The 21,418-nt window shown below is 42.8% G+C and overlaps 1 protein-coding gene across 1 annotated transcript in view; it reads left to right on the top strand.

Annotated features, from left to right (window-relative positions):
* The window catches only part of CFAP46 (cilia and flagella associated protein 46), a 1,487,057-nt gene that overhangs the window by 301,652 nt on the left and 1,163,987 nt on the right, over positions 1-21,418 (top strand). Inside the window, exons 12-15 of the mRNA XM_078643461.1 lie at positions 6,061-6,251; positions 12,182-12,407; positions 15,400-15,520; positions 19,811-19,937. Coding sequence (XP_078499587.1) covers positions 6,061-6,251; positions 12,182-12,407; positions 15,400-15,520; positions 19,811-19,937 — 665 coding nt within the window. The remainder of the gene's footprint in view (positions 1-6,060; positions 6,252-12,181; positions 12,408-15,399; positions 15,521-19,810; positions 19,938-21,418) is intronic.

Here is a 21,418-nt window from a genome sequence, read left to right on the forward strand (position 1 = left end):
AAACTACAGCCTTAACCTTCAACACTTGCTACTTGAGGCTGCTTGTCTCCGCAATAGTTTATGAGTCCATCTCTGAATCCAATCTGTTACATGATAAGGAGTAAACTGATGCCTGCCGTAACATACTGCTGGGAAGCTTTCAACGCGGCTGGACATGAGGGCTGGCTTTAGCGATGGTTGCGCTGGCGCCGCACCCCATGACCAACTCCTCCTTGGATTCCTTCACTACCACACGCAAAAGTGCCCTTCATTTCTCCACAGCCTATCTCTCAGATACAGTGATTTGTTTTAAAGCGCTGGTAAAGGCTGGCTTTACTAATCCACTCAGCTATCCACGTAACATACAGATCTGTTCTATGCAGCAGGCATATTAACCTTTGTGCTACTTTATGGGGAGTCAAAACTGTATTAGGCAAAACTCATATCTATCTCTCTAGCCGGAACATTAATCACAAGAGTTATCTTTATATTTTTATTGCTGCCTGAAAGATGGAATTGCAAGTAGCTCTGGAGTAGATGTTCTTACATTTTAAATTATTGCTAAACACAGCGCCTAACCCTGATGTCCGTGCCCCTCCCCCATTACAGTGCCCCGCCCCTCCCTCCAGGTCAGTGCCAAGTGCTGCAGCGCCAGTCACACCATCCTAAAGCCGGCCCTGCTGGACATAGTGCAATGTTGCTCATACAGACTTCTCTTCAGACTTTCAGACAGCACCCAGCAAGCCCAGGTGCGTTTAGAATGTAATTTATTCAAGCAATCTATAGTTCTTAAGTCTCTTGGTTTCATATGGCCGAAGCACAGAATGGCCCTAGAAGGAACACTGAAGAACTTTCTGTGGCAATACATTACAAACAAGCATTTACAATGCAACGGTCTCGCCTTTGCCAAAGTTAGAGCTATTGGCATTGTAAATGACAACATTTTTATTTATGTATTGGTTTTGAAAACAGATAAATAAATGGCATTGTCATCTACAATGTCAATAGCTTAATCTCTCGAATATGCGAGACCTATTGCATTTGCATCCACCCACACACCCACAGAGAGCCACACACACACACACACAGAGCCCCACACACACACAGAGAGCCCCACACACACACACAGAGAGCCCCACACACACAGAGAGCCCCCCCCACACACAGAGCCCCCCACACGCACACACAGAGCCCCCCCCACACACACACACACAGAGTCCCCCCACACACACACACAGCCCCACACACAGCCCCACACACACAGCCCCACACACACAGCCCCACACACACAGCCCCACACACACAGCCCCCCACACACAGCCCCACACACAGCCCCACACACACACAGCCCCACACAGACAGCACTACACACACAGCGCCCCACACAAACACACACACAGCCCCACACACACACACACACACACACACAGCCCCCCACACACACAGCCCCCCCACACACACAGCCCCCCACACACACACACAGCCCCCCACACACACACAGCCTCCACACACACACACAGCCCCCCCACACACTCAGCCCCTACACACACACATAGCCCCACACACACACACACACACACAGCCCCACACACACACAGCCCCACACACACACAGCCCCACACACACAGGCCCACACATTCAGCCCCACACACACACACACACACAGCCCCCCCCACACACACAGCCCCCCACACACACAGCCCCCCCACACACACACAGCCCCACACACACACAGCCCCCCCACACACACAGCCCCCCACACACACACAGCCCCCCCACACACACAGCCCCACACACACACAGCCCCCCACACACACAGCCCCCACACACACAGCCCCCCAAACACACAGCCCCCCACACACACAGCCCCCCCACACACAGCCCCACACACACAGCCCCCCACACACACAGCCCCCCACACACACAGCCCCCCACACACACAGCCCCCCACACACACAGCCCCCCCCACACACACACCCAGCCTCCCCACACACACAGCCCCACACACACACAGCACCACACACACACACAGCCCCACACACACAGAGCCCCCCACACACACAGAGCTGCCCACACACACACACAGAGCCCCCCACACACACAGCCCCCCCACACACACAGCCCCACACACACACACAGAGCCCCCCCACACACACAAAGCCCCCCCACACACACAAAGCCCCCCCCACACACACACAGCCCCCCCCCACACACACACACACACAGAGCCCCACACACACAGAGCCCACCACACACACACACAGAGCCCACCATACACACACACACACACACACACACAGAGCCCACCACACACACACACACAGAGCCCACCACACACACACAGAGCCCACCACACACACACAGAGCCCCACACAATGCCCCCCACACACACACAGAGCTACACACACACAACAAGGAACAGAGGGGGCAGAAAAGCAAGCACAACGAGGCAACATGGGGGTGGGGGGGGCAGAAAAGCGAGCACAAAGAGGAACAGGGGGATAGGGGGGCAGAAAAGCGAGCACAACGAGGAACAGGGGGTGAGGGGCAGAAAAGCCAGCACAACGAGGCAACAGGGGGGTGGGGGACAGAAAAGCGAGTACACCGAGGATCAGGGGGGAGGGGGACAGAAAAGTAAACACAACGAGGCAACAAGGGGTGGGGGGCAGAAAAGCGAGCGCAATGAGGCACCAGGGGGTGGGGGGGCAGATAAGCAAGCACAACGAGGCAACAGGGGGGTGGGGGGCAGAAAAGTGAGCACAACAAGGCAACACGGGGGTGGGGGCAGAAAAGAGAGCACAACGAAGAACAGGGGGTGGGGGGCAGAAAAGCGAGCACAACGAGGCAACAGGGGGATGGGGGCAGAAAAGCGAGCACAACGAGGCAACAGGGGGATGGGGGCAGAAAAGCGAGCACAACGAGGAACAGGGGGTGGGGGGCAGAAAAGCGAGCACAACAAGGCAACAGGGGGGTGGGGGGGCACAAAAGCGAGCACACCGAGGAACAGGGGGATGGGGGGGCAGAAAAGCAAGCACAACGAGGGAACAGGGGGGTGGGGGCAGAAAAGCAAGCACAACGAGGAACCGGGGGGTGGGGTGGCAGAAAAGCGAGCATAACGAGGAACAGGGGGTTGGGGGGGCAGAAAAGCGAGCACAACGAGGAACAGGGGGGTGGGGGGGGGCAGAAAAGCGAGCACAACGAGGCAACAGGGGGGTTGGGGCAGAAAAGCGAGCACAACTAGGAACAGGGGGGTGGGGGGGCAGAAAAGCAAGCACAACAAGGGAACATGGGGCTGCGGGGGCAGAAAAGCGAGCAAAATGAGGCAACAGGCGGGTGAGGGGCAGAAATGCGAGCACAACGAGGAACAGGGGGGGCAGAAAAGGAAGCTCTCACCGGCTGGGGCGGAGGACTCGGCAGCTTCTCTACTTCTTCCGGCGGCGGTCCAGCAGAAATGGCTCTCCGAAAAGCCCTGACATTTTCCGACTGGGGGGAGTGTTTTTCATTCTCTCCTCTTCCCATTGGCTTGGATGTAAAATTCTAGCCAATGGGAAGAGGACAGAAAGAAAAGAGAAAGAACCTAAAAAACACACCCCCGAATCCCAAAAAGACGGGGCTTAAACGGAGTGACGCCCCGCTCCTCCAATGGCTAGCGTCCGTTTAGGAAGCCAGCCAATGGAGAAGAGGGGCGGGTTCAAGCCCCACTCTGGAAAACATCAGTTATCCCCAGCGAGACTGCGCAAGCGCAGCTTCGCTAGGCGGAGACCTAAAAAAGAACCTTTGTGGCGCACATTTGGTGGATTCCCTACAGACCTTTGTTTACCATCCTATTGATCAGCAGTTTACCACCACTTACTGTCAAAAAAATTGCTCTAAAGCAAACAAAACTCATTTCGGCCTCCTAATACCTAGCAGGCTTGGATATTAGAAAACTCGTGGATGGTTCGAAGCACGTACGAAAACAACGCAAGACAGAAGTACCTGAAATTGCCACTCAGCTTGGAGCAAGAGAGAAAATTATTTAGTGTAAAGTCTTGCCTTCTTTCTTCCTTCTAGAGGTTTCCTCACAGTCGCCTAAATAGTGAAGCAGATAACATATTAGACCACAAAAACAAAACCCATGCGTCCTCAGCAAACTGACAACTCTGAGGCGACAACTTCTAAGACCTATGTTTTTGCATCTAAATGCTAAGAAACGTGGTAGGCAGTGGTAGCTTGTTTGAGTGGCGATGGCTCAAAATTATCCAATATTTTTTTAACGTTTATGGACGCAGATTACCGAGGCCCCTCTACAGATGGATGATTGAGCACGACTTTTGCTGCAGTGACCTCGCTTATGTTTTTAATAGTTTTAATGTTTGCTTTCCGCTATTGCAAGGATTTTAAACAATTGTGCAATAAAACATGCTGACTCTCCTCCTACCTTACTTCCCAAATCTGCGTTGCCCTTTTTATTTTCCTGTAAATTTTATATGAAATACATCAAATGGTTTTTAACACTCCGTATTTTAAAAAATGTAAACCCATTAGCTTGGAAAATGCTTATCTAATGATATTAACCATGGATGATGCTGAACTTATTTTTCACATTGGCACTTTTCTGCGTACAGCTGTTCGAGCTAGAAAGACTATGCTTGACCCATGACTTTGTATGTATTATGTGATCTTATGATGTTTTCTTTTAATCGTTCAGTGATTTTTTATGTATTTGTACTTTTGTGGATACCTTGATATCCGAATAAAGTTTCATTGACTTGAACTTGAACTACCCAAAATGGCTTTTAAATTATGTCATTATATCTATACTACTTACCTGCTGTGCTAATGGAAACTGAGGCGACCCCTATGTCTATTCAGTTGTCATTCCCAATGATTGCTTTTACTTTCAACGACATTGTTTTATTCGTGTGCTTTGTGTTGAATTTTGTATCACAAAAGTTTAATAAAATGCCTGACTTTCCAAATAAAGTGATGAGGATTTAAAACTGAGAAATACCCAAATGCACAAAAAAAAAAACATTTGCCACTATTCCAAACTATAACTGCATCAAGCCGTGTTTTGTCTCATCTGTGGTCCCGACTGCTTTGGGTGTCTGGTTGTCAGCAAATCGCAAGCAAAGTGGAAGGGAGGAAGGAAGGCAAAGGAGTCATATAAACACGTCCTATATGGCGCAGGCCGGTACAAAGACTATAAGATGCAGGGGAGGGACAGGCGAGGAGGAGCTACTTGCAATCTCATGGAGTAGCAGTCATTTTTTCTAATGTAAATAACGCATAGACGGTCCTCTCAACCCTAATGGCGTATGTGCTGCATTCCATACCACAACACCCTGCACATGGAGGCATCCTTGTCCCACTATAGACTTTGTTGAGATTGAAACTCCACTACTTTATTATGGCGGCATAACTCATTTATACTCCTATGACATGCAGGGTTTTTCATAATTGTATGGGCGGTAGAAGATCCTGTTGTCTCTGCAGTCAGTCTGGACTATGGCATAACGTAACGTGCACTGGTAAAGATTTACACTGATATTACATTACCTGGCCAAGGTAAAGTCAAATTTGTAGCGACTAATATACATTGACAACAGTGGCTATGGAAAACCACGTAATTATGAAAAACTCATACATAGTTGAGCGGCACATGTAATGTGGCCCCAAAAGCATTGAGTAATTTGCAATAACATTTTAGTACAGTAAGAAACACTGATCATTAGAGGGCTGCATTGCACCGTTGCAAACAGCGAGTTAATTAGAAAGAGAGTGGGAAGTGTGGGGGAAGCAAACATCCCAAGGTTAATAGTTTTGATTATTAGGGCTGGTATTTGCGTAGGCATGAAAGAAGAGTTGTAGAAATATAATGCTCCCCAAAAGGGTGGGCCAGTATTTAACATCTTGCATGAAGCTGGGATGAAAAGGTTGTGTTCATTAAATACCAATCTACTTTATGTGCTGTTCAGTGTCAGAGTTTATAGCTGTGCACACTAGAATGCACTGTACACCCTGTCTGGCTTGATTTTGTGATTTAGAGATCATGTCAGTTGTTCGTCAGTACCTTATATTAACCCCATGTTTTTACAGATTCAACTTAAACAAGTGAGAAGACTTGAATTTGCTTTGGAGAATGCTGTTCGGTTGTCAGAGCCCAACACTATTGAAGTGGTATGTGCGTCCCTGTGGAACCTGTGCCTGCCTTTACTTCAACATAACTTACGCAAACAACTACGCAAGCCCTTGCTCTCTGTGGCTGAAATTCTAGAACAAATTGACAGGTAAGCAAGACGAGCTGCAATCGGAACCGGATGTATGACGTTACAACGCACACTTTTACAATGCATACCTTTACAACGCATTTACATTACAACACATTCCATTACAACGCATGCCATTACAACGAAATTTTAAAAACTACATTTACAACGCATTCCATTACAACGCATAATACCTTTACAACGCATACCATTACAACGTATAGCCTTACATTGCATGTTTGGTAAGTATTGGATAGTGTAGGGGTAAAAATTACTATTCTAACTCCAGGGGGTGCAACAGTAGGGTAAGTGTTGGATAGTGTAGGGGTAAAAATTACTATTCTAAATCCAGGGGTGCAACAGTAGGGTAAGTGTTGGATAGTGTAGGGGTTAAAATTACTATTCTAACTCCAGGGGGTGCAACAGTAGGGTAAGTGTTGGATGGTAATGTTATGCGTTGTAATCGTATGCGTTGTAATGACTGCGTTGTAATGACATGCGTTGTAGTGGTGTGCGTTGTAGTGTCATGCGTTGTAGTGGTTGCTTTGTAATTGCATGCGTTGTAATGGATGTTGCGTTGTAAAAGTTTCGTTGTAATGGTAGTGCGTTGTAAAAGTTGCGTTGTAAAGGTTGTTTCCCATCGGAACCATCAAAGGTGCTCAGTATAATAACAAATAAACGGTCAAAAATGTAAGCAATTGAAGTGTTTTGTTATTAAGCCGTATAGGCATTCTAACTATTACCCGTACATATGCGCCTGACCCACGTTTGCTTTTGTGTAGAGCTGTAAATTACAGGTGTAGCTATTATCTAAACTAATGGTTCTTAATTTAGGGTTAGCAGTAATGACTCTAGCATAATTTGAATGTGTTTAGTTGCTTCGGGTGATGAAAAGAACAAATGCGGAGAGATCTGTGTTAATTCTGTTTCTACTTGATGGCTTCCTTAACTTACTTGAGGCAGACAGCAGCAGCGGTCACTCCACTGTTAGATTTTAGTGACGAATAGCTGGTTGCTTCTTGCCCTAGTAGCTAGTGCAGGCAACAAGGCAATAATAATGACTCAGCCCATCATATGTAAAGCACCATCAGCAATGGTGACAGCAGACCTAGCAATTTTTCTCCGTAACAGAGAGAGAAAATATAATAGGCAAGGTCAACTGATGGGAAAGGAAACAATTGTAAAAAAATCTTTAGAGTCGGGAGGTGGGAAGTTTGTAGGGATAGGGAATCTGTGTAAGACTCAATATCCATCGTTATGTTGGGAAACAAAAAACTACAGCAAAGGTGAATTCCATATTCTATGTTTTTGACCATCATTCCAGTTTAATTTTGGTTGAAAAAAACATATGTTCACTCTGTGGGTGGTCCAGAGAGAAGACCAGTTTTGGGTATGAACACAAAGCCAGCGTAACCAGCGTATTTATTCGTGTGACCTGGAGCTGTGACATGAATTCTGCCACTAATGTATGAGCCAAGAATCTTAAAGTAGTTCAAACTTCCACCTGCTGGGTACATTCTTTTTTTATTGCGTGGTAAGCAGACGCTGATCTCTAAAGAAAAAAAGTGACGACCCCAGAATTTGCTTGCACTCCTGCCTTACCCAGGAGGAAGAACATTATCAAAGGTAAACCTTATTGGAACAGTATCCATTACATTACTTTTGTGACCCAATCTCAAAGCAGTCCCTGGATGGAGACAAAGTGATGCCCAAGCAGTCTTACAGAAACAAATCTCTGTGTTACGGGCCTGTCATACTGGGAGTCTGATTTTTTACAGTAGTATTTAGAGGAGGAATGCCGAGAGCTTGATATAGGCACCTGAAGTGTAGTCCTAATTTGAATCCTTCTTAGAAGTCTTGAAGCTGCTGCCTTGCCTCGCGTTGCATTGGTTTGGGATCTTTCCAGAGATACGCCTACTGTAACCCAGAACAATATTGATCCGTAGAAATGGCCACTTAGATTTTGAGAGTATCTAAACTTTCCATAGTTTAGACCCTTTGTAGCCTACAAACAGATGGCCTTCTACTCTTGATTCTGTAATCTATAATATGACTGAGAGCTTGCCAATGGAAGCTCTGCTCTTCTTGAATAGTGAGGAGGAAGAAAACACTTGCAGTGGTATTTCTTGAGATCTATGGAACTCTGATGACCTTTTTTATTGGTAGGCTCAGCAATCGTGATTTTACATTGTTGGAATCTTTCAAGACAATATCCTTCTTTTTGCTTATTATTCTTTCACCATCCAGTGATATATCCACCAATTGGACGTGGATATTGCCTCAAAACCGTGAGTGGATCTCATCCAGACATGGTGACAAGGGTTTCTTCCAAAGTCAAAGAGGGGGCTGAAATATTAACTTTGTCAAACCCGATAATAGATTGTTGACAGTCTGTGTACATTCTATCTTTCAGAAAACCATTAGAAAGGTTTCTAGTTTGCTTCAGTATGCTAATAACGCATAGTGTGTATTTTATCAACAGTCAATGTGTACTGCATGTCCTAGGAACTACACTCCACGACAAGGAAAACCTTGTGTCCTAGAGTGTCTACATTTAAAAAAAACATTTCAGGCAATACTGTGGTAAAGTCACACCCAAGCCTGGCTGTAAAAGCTTGTATCACTAGAATAACCTTGGATGCAATGATCTCTGTAAAAAGTTTGAGTTAGGCTAATCGCTACAAAGAGTTCCCTCAGTACTACTTTAGGAAGCCTGGCATATTCTGCCTACTACAGTACAGCAATACTTTATCTAAACAGATACCCAGGCCCATGCCATTCTAAGGTCAAGGATTAACCCTGCTTCAAAAATGTTCAATCAGAACTAAATTGCCTTCCTCACTGTCATCCTCATTTGTGTCCAGACCTAGGTCAGACAACCAAGGGTATCAAAATCTGACGCAGAGGACCATGGGGTCTTGTGAAGGCTTTTTGTTTGGTAATCGTCTATGTTTATGACATTTCATTTTCAAATTAGTAGACAGATTTTATGTTACTTTCCGATTTCAAAATAAACTCAGTCAAAGGAGTCTTAATGGTCAGGTTTCTGACTCCAGGCTGAAGTCGCTGGCTCCATTGCAGACATCAGGAACAGCAAGTTCATGGGCTTCTGGTACATGCAGATCGTTTCCTTGGGCCTAAAAAACCCTGTTCTTAAGAAATGCCCTTTAATGATCGGGCTGGCTGAAGCTGAGTAAAAACTGCCATGGTAACATCAACTTTGTCAAGTGTTAATGCTGCCATAAAGACAGTAGTAGCTTCAGAGGGCGCTCCAGAGATTGCTTGCTATATACTCAACAGATCATTAGCATGGCATACTGAAAGGCCTATTCCCTGAGGAAAGCAAAGCTTGCCTGTATTTATTTTCATTCTTATAAGGCCAGGATAAAGCCTGCATGTTAGCTTTAACATTCTCTCATCCCCATTCTATAAGTTTAGTTATGTTTAGGGGAAAAAGTGGAGGACCATTATTAGACCTGTCATCCATAGGGAGGTCTTCCCTCAAACATTTTGCTTTTGATCCCCACATGTTGCTGAATGTTTTTGTTGGCCTTAGGACTCTGAGCACATTACCACTGCTGACTAGTGCTAAAGTGCATGTGCTTCTTCCCTAAATATGTGTGTCATTGGTGTATACATGATTAGCATATTTAATTTACCTATAAATCTTTTGCAAATTTTACCATATACCCATGGCCTGTAAGTTAAATGTTACTAGTGGGCCTGCAGTACTAATTATGACACCCACAGAAGTAGCCTTTCAAACCTGTCTCAGGCCTTCCATTGCAGTGCCTGTGAGCAGGGTATTGCCACTTCGACTTGACATTTAAAACTACTTGCCAAATTTTAATCTCCCCTTTTACTACATATGTCACACCTAAGGTATGCCCTCGACAGCACAAAGGGGAGGGTGCTTTGAAAGTAAACGGCAGGACATGAATTTTTATGTTTTGCATGTCCTGGTAATGGCAAACTGCTAAATTCGCATTTTACTACTGTGAGACCTACTCCTCTCTTTGGTTAGCACTGGGAATTCCCTTATGCATTTTTAAGTAGTAATTACTGATCAGAAATGAGTAGCTACTTTATGTTTTACATCTATGGAATAGTAATGATGAATCCTCCTTACTGGTGAAGTTGGATTTAACATTACTTTTTTGAAATGCTACTTTTAAAAAGTCTACATTTCTCTGCACTTACTCTTCTGTAAGGAATGTGCATAGCACCACAAGGCAGAAGTCACCAGGTACAGCTAAGAACATTTTTCATAATTCTTGGTGAATGTCTCAAAATGAAGGTCTACAAGGGTTTTCTTTTTCTTACGATCCGGCTTAATACTGAGCTTAGAAACACCGGCATTTTCAAGACATTTTCTGCCCTCTATTGACTTCAGTGGCTGTCTAAAATACTGCCTATTCTAAGGCTCAAATTCTCTTTTATTTACGTACTGTTTTACTATTTTTGTACTTTTGAAACCAAGTGGGATATTTTGTTTCATTTTGCCAATAACAGTGTCTAGCTACACATTCTTTTTTGATCGTCTGGACTTGGTTTTAATTGCACATTTGAAGCATGCTATGTGCGCTGCATGCAACTTTAAGGCTGCTGTTCAGCCAGATAAACTACACAAACCAGCCTCTGGAGAAAAATTACGTTTTCGTGACCCAATAGCGACATACTTTCGATGTAAGATATAGACTATCTATAGAATACATCGTTTTAAGTGTATTTTGATATTCACTTTTTAACTCAGCAGTGTAACTTGTAAAACGAAAAAGGGAAACGATGTAAAGGAGAGAGGAGTAAAACTGCTCTAGCCAGATAAAACTGATGGACATTTCTGATTTTGGAAAAAAAGGTATGAGTTCATAGCTATCCCTCATAACTCTTCGGAAAAGCGAACACAATGTATTAAATGTGTCTGACAGATACCCGAATTTTTTAATGTTCAACTCGGTGTTGGAGTCATTCAGTTGTTAATCTCTTCGAAAAGCAACATGTTTTAGAAAGATACCAATCGACCAGTAGAACAATACTTGAACTTAACCTGGTAGAGGGGAACGTTTTCGTTTCGAAATTAGGTAGGTTCACTGCTGTTGATGGTGCTGCAGGCACTTAAGAGCTGCCATGTGCAAAGGTAGACACAGGACTGCTACACTTACAGAAAGGTGCACCTCACCCTTCCCTGTGAAGCTGTTCTGTAAAGATAAGGATTCAAGTTTCAGACTCTATCATTGTCGTATATATTTATGAAAATGTGGATGTTATGTGGGAATCCCACATCAGGTGAGAGTTATTCAGTCCCACTGCTGGGGAAGCCAAAGGTATGGTGCACAAGTCTCTCTCTCTCTCTCTCTCTCTCTCTCTCTCTCTCTCTCTCTCTCTCTCTCTCTATATATATATATATATATATATATATATATATATATATATATATATATATAGACATAGATATATATATATATATATCGATATATAGATATATTTATAGATAGATAGATAGACAGATACATATACATATATATTATATATATATTTATTTATTTTAAAAAGTACAACTGCAAAGGGTGTGGTCTGAGACAGGATATCTGAGTAAACAATACATATGTTTAATGACTTTCTTTGCTTTAACAAAAAGAAAGTGACAATAAAATAGCCTGTGTCTCGTCTCGGAGTCAAACACACATGAATGCCCCTTTAGGGGCTCTTTCAAATGCTTAGTTCTCACTGAGGGAATCTAAAAATTCAATTTATTCCCAGTTGCACCAACACTTCAGCTGTGATTGCCACAAGCATGAATAAGATGTCTGGAAAAAAAATTAACATTTATATATAATTTAAAAGTTACTGCGCTGAGAGTCCCAAGGATTCATCAATAATTTGGGTTCTAGATAGCTTTTGAAAAGGTGCGTGGAACGAAGTTCAATGTTTTTTTTTCTGTTTATTTCCAGCTCGTTGAAACTTCTCCGCTGCCAGGTTCATTTCGAGCTCTCTCGCATCGAAGAAGATGCAGACAGGATTGAAGCGGCTATTAGGCACATAGAGAAGGCAATGCTATTAGACGATGGAGAGTACCAGGACCAGCTCAAGATTGCTTCCCACCGTCTCAAATTGTGCGCCAGTTTGTACACAAAACCAGACCGCGTGGAGGACCAGGCCACTATGCTTATAGAGCAGGTACTGTTAAGATCCCCTCAGAGAGGGAAGCCTTGCTGTGAGTGCATAGGTTTCCTTAGTGTAAATGTGCCCTTGCACACAGATGATCATTCTTTTTGGCTTTCACAGTTGGATAAATTATGTAAGACCCATTCAGAAACGTCTGTGTTGCTTTTCTCCCAAAAGACACATTGCCAGAGGTTAGGTACAGAACGTCACACTTTCCATCTGTCTGTTCTTTCAAAGACTGGAGCTGTCACTGTAAAGACTTTCATGTTCAACATTATTCAACAGAGTTAAATACATTCATCCGACAATAAATTTGCGTTATATAGTATCCTCTACTGGATATTTTACATATAGAAACTACATTTCCAGTATCTGTTCTTGTTAGTCATTTTGAGTAATATTTATCTTAAATCACATTTATTCTTAACACCCTTTTGCGTTGGAAGACTCGCTTGAGTGGACTCTGTTGTTTAGGACACCAAGCAGTGCAGACACATCCCACCTCTTAAAAGAATTCACACTGGTAGATCTTTTTCTAACTGTCAGAATCTTTAAAAAATCCTAGTTGTCTTCCAAGGGCGGATACAACAAACTGCTGCTTAATTTTTACTGTCTTTGTTTTTAAGAGAGGGGGCTAAAGACCTGCCTTCCTCTAGCCAAATATCATAATCTGACCAGTTGCTACAAAAGCTCTCGCGAATATTTCCGGCTAAAACTTAGTGGAAACTACTGAGGACGGATGCAACCCTATTTTTATACATATTTCTATATTTTTAACATTCTCCTCGTGCATGCTATTTTAAAAGCCTCCTTCTACTATATTCCTAAAACCCTGCATGAAAACCGATCTTGAACTGTATATATACTGATTGATCACTTACCTTCCTTTCTGTTTAAAGATCCTCTCCCCACCCTCCATTCTATGCTGGTCTTTTTGTTTGAGAGCAGCCTGCTCTGTTGCTTATATACTTTCAGCTGGCGCATGTAAGAGATTATATATAACACAGTTATAGTAATGTAGTCTTCAATCCTGTTTTTTTCAGTTGTTTAACAAGTCATTTATTATGATTTCCGAAAGCTCTTCACTGTAACAGGAGCCAACACATGTTTTGTCGCGTTTGAGACTTCATCAAGGCTCCTTATTATGGTATTTCCCTGTATAGTCGAAGATTCTGCATGGGTGTTCACAGCACAAAGAAAATATATGTATATATATATATATATATATATATATATATATATATATATATATATATATATATATTCCAGGAACTTCGTTATATCATCCGCTTCAACCAGGATAAAGAACGAACCGGACCCATTCAGGTGAATTTGCTAATTTTATTTGTGCATTTCTCTCTCCGCCATGGCGCGTTTCGGGCCCTTGAGCCCTTGATCACATGACATGGTTAGCCTATCACCACAATTTTATAGTGTAAAAACAGGTCATCTGGCCACCGGGCCTGTAGACATAAAAAACATACTGCTGCCTTGTCTCAATGTCGATGACTCCAAAGGGTGACACATTAGTAATGTACACACGATGTGTTGATAAATTTTCATCACCCCCCATCCCACCCCCCGCATACAAAAACATATACGTTTTCCTGCTGGATTCCTCTGTAGATAAAAACAGTCAGTGTGCAAATATCCGCAAATAAATAAATATATACATAAATATCATTAAAACCAATAAATATTCATTGTACCTAAAATGTAAAGTCTTGGTTTGATATTGTAAATTCAATTCATTATTTGTGCAAATCTGCTAATTATGTGCAAAATTCGCATTCGAATAAGTGCAGACGTTTTCAAGAGGCTGTATTAAGTGACGTTTTGAATCAGGTAAAGTCTCATTATCTAGGGATAAGTAGAAACCCAAACTGTGGGTTTGCAGTGTCATTCGGCGTCGTGCTTGAGCCCGATCACAATAACAACTTGTAAAAGAGCTGAAGAAACCAAATTTGAAGAATACATTACAATAGCTGTGTTAAATGTAATCTCTTACGTGCGCCAGATGAAAGTATATTGTCGTCCAAGTAATCCTTGATAAGGGTTCTTACCTATGAATGTGGGGTGAACATTCATTCATCATGTGCACCGTAGTTACAGGGTGTGTGCTACAATACTTTGGTGGTAATCCCAAGTGAGCGCTCTGGTACCTTCTTTTTCACCCCCCTTTTTTGTCTACTCTGTTCCTTGGCTAACTGCCTCACTCTACTATATTCCAGCAAACTGGCCATATTTGTGGCCACAAATTACAAACTCTCCCTATGTCTAACTATTCTGTGCAATTTAGCAATATCAAACAGCTTCTAGCCAATCTACTCCTACCGCCTTCCATTTGCTTGGCTTTTAGTAATGATCATACCTAGCTTAACTTAATCTACCTCAAAGAAACTGAAAGAAATTCATGGAACTGTGTCCTGAGATCACAAGAATAATCCCAGTAACTGACAGTAACTAATGACTACTGGAATACTGGAATACCGATTTTGGATTAGCATGGGGGTAGTAAGCACTATGTAAATGAAGTTGTAATACAATGCAATAATAATTTCTAGGTATCTGTTTGGCCCTGGAAGTGAATGAAAATGGGTATGTGCTGGGATAAAAGGCGAAAACTAGAATATGGCGATCCAGATGTATAGCTAAATAGTTTTTGAAATTGAATGTCCAAATATGGAAAATTTGCAGAATAAATACTAGAGTTTATTAGCAGATTACTAAACTTAAAATGCGGCACAACATTTCCCTTGAATTTAATGCCCCGCCCAACGTTCTCTTATTGTACTCTTTTTCAAACATGTCTATTTTAAACTTGATAGAACCCAATTGATTCAGAGTCTGACTTGAGCAGGATTTATGATCCTCATATTTTGAAGATGGATTTGATCGCAGATATGTCAGTTACTAGTCATAATTAACAGTAGAAAAGTAGAATATTGCAGAGGTAAATATACATCTATATTTTCATCCATGCATCTTATATTGTTTGTTTCAGGCCAAAAAGGGGAGTCTGAAAGATGGTGTGCGGAAGAATAGATCACAGCTAGTGAACGCAGGGCTCGCTCTAGCTCCTAACGAATTTCAGACGGTTCTTGATAGCGAAAATGAAGCCAAGGGTAATGTATACAAAGCATTTTTTACACATTGTATCCTGAACATAGAAAACCTCCCGCTGTGTTTTAGCCATGCCTTTCGAGGCATCGCTCATGGTGCTGTTTTTGTGTGGTTGGGTTATGTTGGTTTAAGCTAATCTGGACCACATCAGTAGTGATCTAGAGAGAAAATGAAAGGATGCCTTTCTAAACCGGAGAAGACTGTACTGCAGAGCCATTCTCCAACATCCAACGAAAAGTTGCATCGCAAACCTATAGTAGGTCTTTGTAACTGTAACTTCTTAAGTTTTCTGGTAGAAATTGTGCTCATGACCCACGGATCTGTGCAACAGTTTAGTATTTTGAAAACAACTGCATTTATTAAAAAAAAAACATAAGTGTTTTCATAGTTAACTGGGTTCACTCTAATTTGCATTTGTCTATAAATTAGCAGAACCCTAAGCAAGCCTCCTGAAATTTTACCTTACACATATTCTGGCTGAGGGGCACTTTAGGTTAATTATTTCTAGTTATGGGTGGAAGTAGAGGTCAGTCCACGTGTAAGGGACTGAAACTAGCACAGAGATAAAGAATATACATTTGATCACGTCTTGCTTAGCAGAAACATGACAGCGAGTCAACCCAAACTTTGTTGGCTTATAGATTCACCGAAATTGAAGGTAGAAAAACAACAGCATGGCAATTCATTCTTCCAAATCCCACCTACTACTCAGACAATTATCAGGTCAAGTTAATTTAAGTTGGTTGTTTATTGGCCATTGTGTACACTCCAGGGCAATTCTTGGTGCTGCTAACATGACCCAAACACAAAGAGATGATAGGCGGAGTGCTGAAACTTTTCAAACACTCACCCCAAGTCACAGATCTGGGTTGAAGCCATCATCATTCTTTAGCTCACTTTGTCACCCCAGTTCAGACACAGTTATATGCAAATCAGTCTTGACCCTGTGCCTCATGGGAACCAGGGCCGTACTGGGAACCAAAACCGGCCATGGCAAAGTGCTCGGCCTGCCGGCCCCCAGGAAGGGATGGGGGGAACGGCAGAGCTGTTTGTCACGGCCGATTTCGTTAAAGGGACGATATTGCAGCTATGCTGCAAAAGCGTCCCTGTAACAAAAACGGCTCCCTGGGGGCTAAAACCGACCCCCACCTTGGCAGCCCACCGGGTAAATGCCCGGTGCCCCCTACGGTCAGTTCCGCCCTGATGGGAACAGTCCAGCCCAAACTGCCAAGCCATGTCTTCCCTGGACCGGAAAGAAGCATCATGGGACCGGTTTCTTGTTAACAGCCCTCATCAGCCAGGCTAGCTTAAATCCAGTGGCAAAGTGAGCAAGGGACCCACGTCTGGGCATACCCTGCCAACTTAGGGCAAACAAAGCAAACACAAAGAGATGATGGACGGAGTGCTGAAACATGACCCAGCAGGCCGACCAAAGCCAACCTTACTAAGCCTATTAGTAGATGAAAAAACATGTTTTATGGGGCATCTAATGCGGCTGGTAGTATTGCAAAGAATAAGAGGTTGGTTATTCCAAAATGGAGGATCCAACTCCAAGAATGTCTGGCTACTTTTGCATTAATGCCTGAAATGATAAAGGCTAAATAGACCCTGATGAGCAAATCATACAATTCTCAGGCAAAATTATATATGTATATTGTCTTTAAGGAACTTGGAATAGTTTCTAGCCCATAGGATGGGCAAGTCTCAAAGTCTACAAAATGACTCTGCAGACCACCGAGGGTCAACTGGGGCAGAGAAAATGGATGTCAATTGTTTTCCGGCATTAACATAGGGGGGGACCAGAGGCAAAAAGGTCCAGCACACGAACCCCGAGATATGAACTGGGGTGTGAGAGGGCCCTTGCTCCTCATAGGAGCTATTCACCCTCTTGTTCAGGTCTCACCTTCTTTTCTTCTGTTAGGAACAGCACACCTCATGATTTACAATTGTTTTCTGTGACCACAGATAGCTGTTCAGAGGTGGTGAGACAAGAAGGCATTCTGTGTTGTGGTTTCAATGGAAATATATGAGGATGCAACCATTAACGCCAGTAGGTCCTTGGCCAGGTCACGACCCAAGTTTCCAAAGACTTTCATGGACAGAGGGCAGTAGGTCAATTCTAAGGTCCAAAAACTGGGCTGCACTTGATATCACTTCTGCCCAGAATGAATACATCCTTCTTGTACTAGTTTACTTTGTACCAGTTGCTTTCAATCCAGGACATCGTTGTAAATTTTGATATATTAGCCTTTATTTTAATATTTAGTTGCATAAGCCTTCTAGGATGCAGACTCGTGCCCTGCACTTTACCCAATGAGGATAGTCACGCTGAGCTATTTAACCACAGTAATAAAGGATGGGGCCGAATCATGAATGCTCACAGTGACTGGACATTGAACATAGACCTACTTTAAAGGCTACCTGACTTCATGGCCCGCTATGCTTTCTCGCTCATCTGAGACTTATGCTACTCAAAATAACTAGGTGTAGAATGAGTAGTAAAAAAAAACTCCTAGACCTTTGCTTAAGCTGTATTTAAATAAGTGTAAGGTTTTACCACTGTCACCTGACCAATGTTCTGTAAAAGAAGGTATTATACATTCAATATCGTAAATGTTTTTGGGTCGAGAAGTCTTACCAAACCGTTCCTCTGCTAATTGATCTTTGCAATAATATTTCGACCTATGTTGAGACCTAATGTGTGTTAAATGCTTCTGAGAATGTCTATTTTCGTGTACACCTTAAAAAGAGCTACTTCATCACCGTACATATCCTGCTGTTGACTTTCTATTGTAAATGTGAGTCTGTAATATTTCTGGAAGTGTAGTAGACTTGACCGGCAGATTTACAAGCCCCTTGCGCCGCCAGTGTTTCACGTTGCGTGATGCACTGGCGACGCAACCTGCTGAGTGATATTTACAAGCACAGGTAAAGCCACCCTGCATGACTTTACCTGTGTTTGTAAATATCGCCCCTTTTCACGCAACGCTTTGCGTGTTAGGGGCATGAAATGGGTGTTGCTGTGGGTGTTCCCACGCAACACCCATGTCCACTGACGCATTTCCGGATTTACGTGCAATTGTAAATTCCGAATTGCATCAGAATGCTACACCACCCTAGGGGGTGGTGTAGCATGGGGCAACGAGTAGAAATGTTTTCATTTTTCCTTGGTTTTTTCCTCTTTCAATGCGTGCTGCACTCTATAGCACACATTGGAAGAGGAAATCATCTCAATTGATTGTTTTTGTGCAGGAAGGTGCCCCTTCCTGCACAAAAACAATTTCCGCACGACGCAGGAATCTGTGCACCATGGAGCAAGGGTGCCTGCACCGGTGCATGGCAATAGTTTGTGCACCAGCACAGGGGGAAGCACAGAGATGCAACATATTGTTGTAAATATGTTGCATCCCTGTGCTTCAAAACTAACGCAGCGCGGCGCAGCAAAATGACTTGCGGCACCGCGCTGCGTTCCATTCTTGTAAATCTGCCCCTTTGTGTTTTAGTAGGGTGTGCTTAGTGTACACGTCCAATGCCAGTCCATATTTTCTAGAGCCTAATCCATAAAATCCTTTTCTTAGCTATCCTTCATTGATTTATGGGAGGGCTTGGGACTTCGCATTTCCTCCTAAAGTAATTATAAATAAAGCATATTAATCCAAATCACAAAATGCACATTTTCAAAATTTGCTCCTAAAATTGTAATAGGATGATTGTTTTGCCATTTCACCCCAGTGCTCAACGCTTGACCTTTTATTTCAGTTTCTTTTTTCGTTCCATGCTGCTGAATGCTATTTCGTAAGTGTTACCAATATAGTAATGATGTTAAAAAGATTGGTGTGACATAAACATTTGTGCACAATGGACCTACATTTGACTAAAGAGCACCCAAGACCAAAGTAAAATTGTGCACCAAAAAATAAGGACTCAGAAAAAAGACACCCTATGACCTACTATCGAACTACAAATATCCCCATGTGTTTTGACTCCATTGTAATATTTTTTTAATGTGCTTTCTGTTGGTGAAATATGTTTGAGAATTTCCCAGTTCTAGTCCATGTTTTTGCTGAGTATTGGTAATAAAGTAGATCATTTAGTGTACTTGGCTCTTAACTGTGAGCATTGAGAAGCAGTTATGCTTTATGGCGAGTTGTATACAACTTCATTATTTAATTTCATCATGTAATTTGTGCTTACTGTAAATCTCTTCTGATAAACCTTCACAAAGGACACTGATGCAGTGATTGAAATGAACATCTCGTATATATTTTAAAACACCTGTCTTTCCGATAAAGTTTCCACAGGTAAAAATTCCAAGGGTCAAATCAGTTTCCTGTTTATGAAAGCACAGCATCACGCCAATAGCGTGCAAAAGGCCGGTGAGCATTTGGCAAGTATAGGAGAGAACAATGCGGAAGAAAGGTGAGTCAACTTTGTACATGTGTTGACCATTTAAAGCAATGCTCGTTGGCACTGAAGAGGAATCTATACTTCTTAACGTGAACAATGTTATAATGCTGTAATTGCTTCATTTAGTTTAGCGATAGTTTAATTAATGCTGGAGAAGTTTAACTGCAGATTCCTCACCTCAGAATTGTCCTCGGTTGCCAGACTGGATCAGGAAACGGTTCCCTAGCAACCCTCCTACGTGACGCTTGGTGGGACAGTTTAGCTCCGTTTTGGACCCTACTCCCTGATGCCAGTCCCTTTCTTGCCGTGTTTGCTGATGCCGTCACAGCTCTGCTCCCCATTTAGTTGGCCTTTCGAATCCTTCCAAATGAGTGACCCCTCCTTAAACAACAGGTTTCAGATGATGCCATAACTGTCAAAAGCAGATGTCGGTCACTTGCATGAGGTTTGTCTCTGGTGATTAGGCTCCAGGACACGATTTGAAGTTGTACAATAAGTCCAGACTCATGCACAAAGTCGGGGAACTGGGAACTAATAAGTTGAGCTGTATATTGCGGAACATAAGAAGTCTGTGGAGGTCTCATAAATCCCGCTTCATCTGGCTCCCGAGGCTGTTTCTGCAAATGGTCAACTTTGCGGTGAAAGTCATCTGGTATGTCCTAATGCAAACCCAGAAATGCGTAGAGGACTCAACTTCTTTCTGGTTCTGCAAAAAATTTAATCTAATTGGGAAGGATTAAATTAGTCGATACAGCGAAAATCCTAAATTGGAATCACTAAAACCTCGTGTCAATTGGGTCAAAGGTGGGATGCTGGCGCTGCAAGAAACCTTCTACAGGAGGGTCTGATGGGTATCAGGAAGGAACTGAATGACATCCTCATATAGAAAAAAATCAGAATATATACATTAAGCCCCATGTAAATACCAGTGGGAGCGGTAGACCTACAAAACAGACTTCGAATAAACTGAAGGGCCAGGAAAGCACCACAAACAGTAATGAAAATTAAAATTGGCAAAGCCAAATTAAAATGAGGTAAATAAGTCTCAGATGATATTTGGGATTGAAGAAAAGGATTTTCATACATAAATGAAAAGTAAAGATTGCATATAGAAAAATTATGTATCAGGGTTCGTCTCAATCAACCAGCAGGTGGAGGAGAGTAAGAAAGACATTTGAGAGTCTATATGATAGAGTTCAATTTGTCTTGTGTGTTCAGACCGTGGGATATGGACTGGAATTTGAAGCTCAATAGATTGGAATGTAAACGGATCTTTAAATGACAGTAAGCATCACGGCTACTGCTCAATAATCTGTGAAAAACCCGAACATTGAGAACTGGCATTACAGTGTACATTGATGGGTCTGTGAGGGCATGGATTTAACATCCAGTACATTTGTCTTTATATATTAGTAAATCGAGTTTAAAGTTCTATCTAGCAGATGTTTATTGTTTTAGTCTGTTGTAAATACAGTGTACAGCTAAACAATATT

This window comes from Lissotriton helveticus, chromosome 5_1 (genome assembly GCF_964261635.1).
Source record: "Lissotriton helveticus chromosome 5_1, aLisHel1.1, whole genome shotgun sequence".
NCBI classification, from domain to species: Eukaryota; Metazoa; Chordata; class Amphibia; order Caudata; family Salamandridae; genus Lissotriton; species Lissotriton helveticus.